Source organism: Brassica oleracea, chromosome C2 (genome assembly GCF_000695525.1).
Source record: "Brassica oleracea var. oleracea cultivar TO1000 chromosome C2, BOL, whole genome shotgun sequence".
In the NCBI taxonomy this organism is placed as follows: Eukaryota; Viridiplantae; Streptophyta; class Magnoliopsida; order Brassicales; family Brassicaceae; genus Brassica; species Brassica oleracea.
The window spans coordinates 36127654-36134210 of NC_027749.1; the positions used below are offsets into that span (position 1 = coordinate 36127654).

The 6557-nt window shown below is 41.1% G+C and overlaps 1 protein-coding gene across 1 annotated transcript; it reads left to right on the top strand.

Annotated features, from left to right (window-relative positions):
* The first annotated feature begins 3401 nt into the window (after positions 1-3401).
* On the top strand, positions 3402-4274 carry LOC106324115 (uncharacterized mitochondrial protein AtMg00810-like). The gene has a single exon (XM_013762135.1). The coding sequence runs from the start codon at positions 3402-3404 to the stop codon at positions 4272-4274; it is 873 nt and encodes a 290-aa protein (XP_013617589.1).
* Positions 4275-6557: the final 2283 nt, after the last annotated feature.

Sequence of the window (6557 nt, forward strand, 5' to 3'; positions counted from 1 at the left end):
GATGCCTCTGTAGAAAGTACTGAGCAGTTGTACTTCATTGAATCCGTGGTGTGGAAAGTCTCTCTGGTAATACTTGAATCTGATCCAAGAGCCTCTAAATGATTCTGCAGGCTCCTGAGTGAATGTAGCAATCTTGCTCCTCAAGTATTCAGCACGCGCTTCATCAAAGAAATTGCATAAGAATGCATTCTTGCTGTCGCTCCAGGATTTAAAAGATCCTGGTTGTAACTGCTTGAGTCAATGCAAAGCTTCTCCAGCAAGTGAGTACCTGAAGAGCTTGCATAACATGTAGTCCTCAGAGACTCCCTCGACTCTAATAGCAGAAATCAGATCCTCGAACCTCTCCAGATGGTCCATAGGATGCTCGTGGGATAATCCAGGGTAGGGAAGCTGTCCCACAAGTGTGTAGTATTGCGCTTTCAACTCAAAATCCCTCTCAATGGTGGTAGGAAGGATGGCTGATCTGTTGGTGTAGTATCGATCTGGACGGATGTAATCAGCCAACGTCTTGGGTTGCGCAGCCTCATCTACAGGTAAGGTAGTACCTGTAGCAGTAGCATCAGGCTCAGGGATTGCAGCCCCTGAGCATCTATCCTCTGACCTGCTGCATTATGCAGATGACCCTTCTGGTCATGCACGTCTCCATTGTTGTCCCGAACAAGTATCAAATGCGCAACCATACTTCACGGCTCAGTATCGATCGATGTCCGAGATGGAATGTCAATCGATGTCAGGTGAAAGATGTCGTTCGACGGAACGTTTGCGTTGTTGGTCGACAGGGGTGAGCGAGAATCGGTCGACGAGACTGGTGTCTGGGTCGACAGTGGTTGAGCAGAATCGAGCGACACAGAAGTGTTGTTGTCGGTCGATAAGGAGCGCGCTTCCTTGCGGATCGAGTGTTCCAAACTTGCAGGATCTGGTGAGAATATTAATTGAGTTTCCTTGTTTCTTTTGGTACTACTGGCATGTACCTGAAAATCCAAGAAAAGAAATTTATGTCAGAAACTTAACAAAAATTAGACAAAATAGGCGATCAAAGCTCCCCGGCAACGGCGCCAAATTTGATACCACTCAAATTACCCTAATGAGTGATTTATACTCTCTCAAATAAGAGGTCGAGTTGTAGTACTTAGGGATCGAATTCACAGGGAGCTAAGGAACCTAATGAATCTAATATGATTTGTTAAGGAAGAATGTTTTTTGGAGTTTTTAACTGTAAATTGCATAAAACTAAACAAGTGTTTGTTCAATAGCAGGTTTGGGGTTTTGGTGCTTAAAAAGGAAATAGCTAGACTTAGAGTTTTTATTCAGGAAAATTGGGATTATAATCGTACAGATGCTTAATGAGTTGCATGTATGATAATGTAAATCTCAACTACTTTAATCAACTAGTCAATCAGCTCTCGCATGTATTGACTTGTCTATTAACTAGATCTAATGATCCCAACTCTCATTATTTTGATCAATAGAAAGTGTCGATCGATAATCCTATTGGGATATCGATCGATACACCTTTTGCACCGTCGATCGATTATTCAAGTGTGATATCGATCGACGCGCTCTAGTCAAGCTTTATGCGCAGGTTGAATGAAGGCTTACTAAGCTCACTAGATCAGCTCTCGTCTTTCTCATAGCAAGAAACATAGTTCTATTAGAATGTTTTTAGGATGAGAATAAAGCTCTCGCATTTATCAATCAATCCAAGGGCAGGTTCTAGGTAGCTAATCTAGACACAAGCATTATTGAACAATCCTAAAGATGATTATCACAACTCAGCAATCTATAGTTGGGGCTAATCCCTCCTAACCTATTTAAACCATAAAATCTAACAATGGAACTACTCAGACATAGCTAAACAATTCATAATAGCAGTTAAGTATAAAAACTTCATTAGAATAGTAAATAGGTATCAATGGAGTTCCAATCACAAATTATAACTTTGGATCTTCTCTCTAATCTATCAAAATCCTAAAAACCTTTGCTGTGAAAATAGTCAAACAATGAAAGCACAAGGAAAGCACACTATGCCTCTAACATGGCGGCAAAGCTTATATAATTAGGGTAAAACTCGTCAGAGGTAATCTTGTAAAATGGTGAAGTCTTGGGCTTCAAGTCGGCTGTGACCAAACGGGCTTTCTGCGCGCTTCACTGTCGATCGATACCAAGTCATGCGTATCGATCGATTCTAACTCTCCAATATCGACCGATAGTCGATCTCGATGGTCATCTCGAGTGCTTGCTCCAAATATCTCCAAAATGCTCCAAAATCTTCACTTATCTCCAAAACACTCCTGATCTTATAAATATAATAAATAGACTCTATAATATAATAATTATTAGTAAAAACACCTATAAACTATGGATGAAAATGGGTCAAATCTATAGTCTATCAGTCAGACTGTGTCCTTACGGCAGTTTTTCTGATCAATAGACTTCCCTCACCATTACTTCAAGATAAGTCACCATATCAGATGTTGCACAAGAAGAAGCCTGATTATTCAGAGATCAAAGTCTTCGGTTGCTTGTGTTATGTGTCTACGTCCTCAAAGAACAGACACAAGTTTCAACCACGTTCAAGACCATGCTTGTTCTTAGGCTATCCGACTGGTTTCAAAGGGTACAAAGTAATGGATCTTGATACAAATGCTATCTCTGTATCAAGAAACATTATCTTCCATGAAGATATCTTTCCATTTACTTGCTCTGAGCCGGATCTTCATCATGATCTCTATCCGAATGTTAACCCTGCAGTTGTGAATAAGACTCACACAGTTTCTGAGAATGATTCCACCTCTGTTAACACAGAAACACCCGTGGTTGTGAACAATGAAACTATGGTTGATAGTAAAATTCCTGCAGCGTCTGAGAAAACTTCAAAACGGACTTGTAAACAACCAGCTTATATTGAAGACTACTACTGCAATATGACTGCTACATGCATTCCTTATCCTCTTGCAGCTCATCTATCTTATGCGAAGTTGACAAAAGGATACAAGGCATATGTGTGTGCAGTTACCAAACATGTTGAGCCTACTTCATTCAATCAGGCAAAGAAATTTGATGAATGGATCAAAGCCATGAATGAAGAACTCATCGCTCTTGAGAGTACAAATACATGGACTATATGTTCATTGCCTCCTGGTAAGCATGCCATAGGATGCAGATGGGTATATAAGGTCAAGTTGAATGCTGATGGCACCTTGGAGCGTTACAAAGCTCGCTTAGTCGCCAAGGGTTATATACAACAGGAGGGGATAGACTTCGTTGATACATTCTCTCCTGTAGCCAAGATGGCCACTGTCAGGACTCTATTAGCTGTAGCAGCTGCAAAGAGACGGAGTTTAACTCAACTTGATATTTAAAATGCCTTTCGTAACGGTGATCTGACTGAAGAAATCTATATGGCATTACCTCCTGGATACACTCCAAAAGACGGTACAATTCTCCCTCAAAATCCTGTCTGTAAACTGAACAAGTGTTTATATGGTCTTAAACAAGCGTCAAGGCAGTGGTTCCTCAAGTTTAGTGCGACATTACTTTCTCTTGAATTTCAATCATCTCACTCTGATCATACTTTATTCATAAGGAATGTGAATGGAACGTATGTGGCTGTTTTAGTCTATGTGGACGACATTGTTATTGCAAGCAATGATGATGATGCTGTAGATCAACTAAAGGAAGATCTAAAGAAGAGCTTCAAGCTGCGAGATCTTGGACCTCTCCGATACTTTCTTGGTCTAGAGATAGCAAGAGCAAGTCAGGGGATCTCTGTTTGTCAAAGAAAATCTATTCTGGAACTTCTTGATGAAACTGGTCTTCTTGCTTGTAAACCGTCCACGATACCAATGGATCTAAGCATCAAACTGTGTACTGACAGTGGGGAACCTATACTGAGTGATCCTGGATTATATCGGAGATTGGTTGGGAAGATGATGTATTTGACAATAACACGTCCGGATATCACCTTTGCGGTCAACAAGTTATGTCAATTCACTTCGGTTCCAACACAAACTCACCTTAAAGCGGCGTACAAGGTACTACACTATCTCAAGGCCACCATTGGAAAGGGATTATTCTATAGCTCTGCATCAGACTTGATTCTCAAAGCTTTTACCGATGCTGATTGGGGTTCTTGCAAAGATACTAGACGATCAACCTCTGGTTACTGTCTCTTTCTTGGACCTTCTTTGATAGCATGGAAATCTAAGAAACAGACTACTGTTTCACATTCTTCTGCAGAGTCAGAATATCGAGCGATGGAGCTTGCTGTTTGAGAGATAGTATGGATTGTTAATCTTCTCAAAGAGTTCACAGTTCAACAACATCAACCTATGGCTTTCTTTTGTGATTCTACTGCGGCTATACATATTGCCAATACTGCAGTGTTTCATGAAAGGACCAAATGCTTGGAGATTGATTGTCATATTGTTCGTGAGAAGATTCTGAAAGGCTTGATCAAAACGTTACATGTTCGTACGCACAATCAGCTCGCCGATGTCTTCACTAAACCGTTATATCCAGCTATCTTTCATACACTAATAAGCAAGATGTCATTCTCTTCGATCTACATGCCACCTTGAGGAGGGGTATTAGAGTAGATTGTGAAATGTATAGTTGGTTTGATGTAAACCAATATCTAACCGAGTAAACCGGTTCATTATATATGTATATAAACAGAGCAATTATTCTGTAACTGAATAACAGAATCATTTTTCATCTTTCATCGTCTTCTTCGATTCCTCTAACAGATAAAGCGCATAGATCAGCGTTAGAAGTTTCTCTGTCCATGAACACAGTTTTTGAGAAAAGTTAACAATACTTTCTGAAATTAATTGATCAAGATCTGTTCGAAACCCAAAACCATTTGTGTGTTGATCCTCTAAAATTCTCCATGAAGAAGAGGGAAAGTGTAACGACTCGAATTCTTAAATTCGGTTTTGGTTTCTTTATGTCCATTAATTAAATTTCTCTAACCCAACTTGATTTATTTTTGGTCTAATTAATTATTTCAACCTTGTGAACCAAACCGTGTATGCATATAATTAAAGCGTATATATTCTCTTCTTCTTCTAAACCTAAAAGTCATGCGCCGTTTGGAGAAAGCTGGGCGTGCTCCCCGAAGCCATGCCATGATCCATCCGTTCCTTCATCTCCTCCCCATCTCTCTTGCTCATCTTTTGTGCCATTCTCTTCTTCTCCCCCATGTTATTCATGTGTCCGTGTGTTGATGACCGAGAAGACGTGACGCATCCACCATCGTCACCACCGGAGCAATGTCCTTCACCATCAACCACTGTGAGCAATGCCACTGGAGCCAGCGCCTTCACCGGAGGAGTGGCTCGTGTTACTAGAGATCTGTTGTCACCGTGGATAAGAGATGTACGAGCTGGAGCTATCGCATCTTGACGCCACCGGCACGCATCAACACCACCAAGCACCACGACCGGAGCCGTTTCAGTCTGACCGGCCGTGATCCTAAACCGTGAGTCACCGGAGAGGGCCATGCACTTTTGGGGCCGAGATTCGCCACTACGATTCCAAGGCGTGAAGGTTAAAAGATATTATATTAATTTCTTGTGCTGCAAGTTTCATAATTAAACCCTAGATCTATTATACGATATTTATGTCTCTTATTTCGCGTCAGTTATTTTCCGATCTGGTGTGCCATTGTTGAGAGTTCGAGATCCATGGTGAAATCCTAGCTTCCTTGCTGATCAAGTCATCTTGTTTATTGTCGGATTTGTTTCTGGTTCTCCGTTATGGCTAAGGTGATGGTCTATTCCATAAATCCCGTATCAGTGTAGAATTCTCTCTATCATAGTTTAGATTTCGAATCATGATCTGTCTGTTTGAACAGAGTCTGTTTGAGTCTTGATTGTTAGTTAGTTCATTCATTGTAAACTAGAACTTGGGGTCTAGAGGATTCAACCGTTGATTTGATTGTGTGATGTTAAGAGATGCAATATATATATGTATACATAGTTATGAGTAGGGACTATGTGAGTGGGTGGCGGTCCAGAGATGTCTGGACTAGCGACGCAGCTTTGGTGGGCGGGGACTCAGAGACGTCTGGGCTAGCGACGCAGATTGTGTGGGGCGTGGGTGCAGAGATGTTTGCATTCGACGCAGCTTTGGAGGGCGGGGGTACAGAGATATACTGTACTAGAGACGCAGCGTATGTATATATATATATCCGTATGAGGAGATGCAGGGTGTATGGACTAGCTATATGCTATCATCGCATTGTTTGTGTTATATTTCTGTGATGCTTTAGGCGTCTTATTTGTTCATGTTAGAGCTAAACTTCCATAGTGAGAGTTCTATTTACTCAAGTCAGTCGTTTGCGTGTTTAGCATCCTATACCTCACGGAGTAATTCCCCTGTTACTCACCCCTCGTATTCCTTCCCCTTTCAGGTGAGACTGACGAGCAGGAGTGATTGCTATCGGACTGGTGCTTTGGGAGTTTTAATTCCTTTCTTTTTCAGACTTGCGGTTTTATGCTTTTACCGATTTTCGAGATTTATTATGTTATTTGGACTTATGACTATTTATTGGA

Bases quoted from the DNA above. Each gene is read 5' to 3' on its own strand.
- LOC106324115 (XM_013762135.1), top strand. From the start codon at position 3,402: ATGGCATTACCTCCTGGATACACTCCAAAAGACGGTACAATTCTCCCT.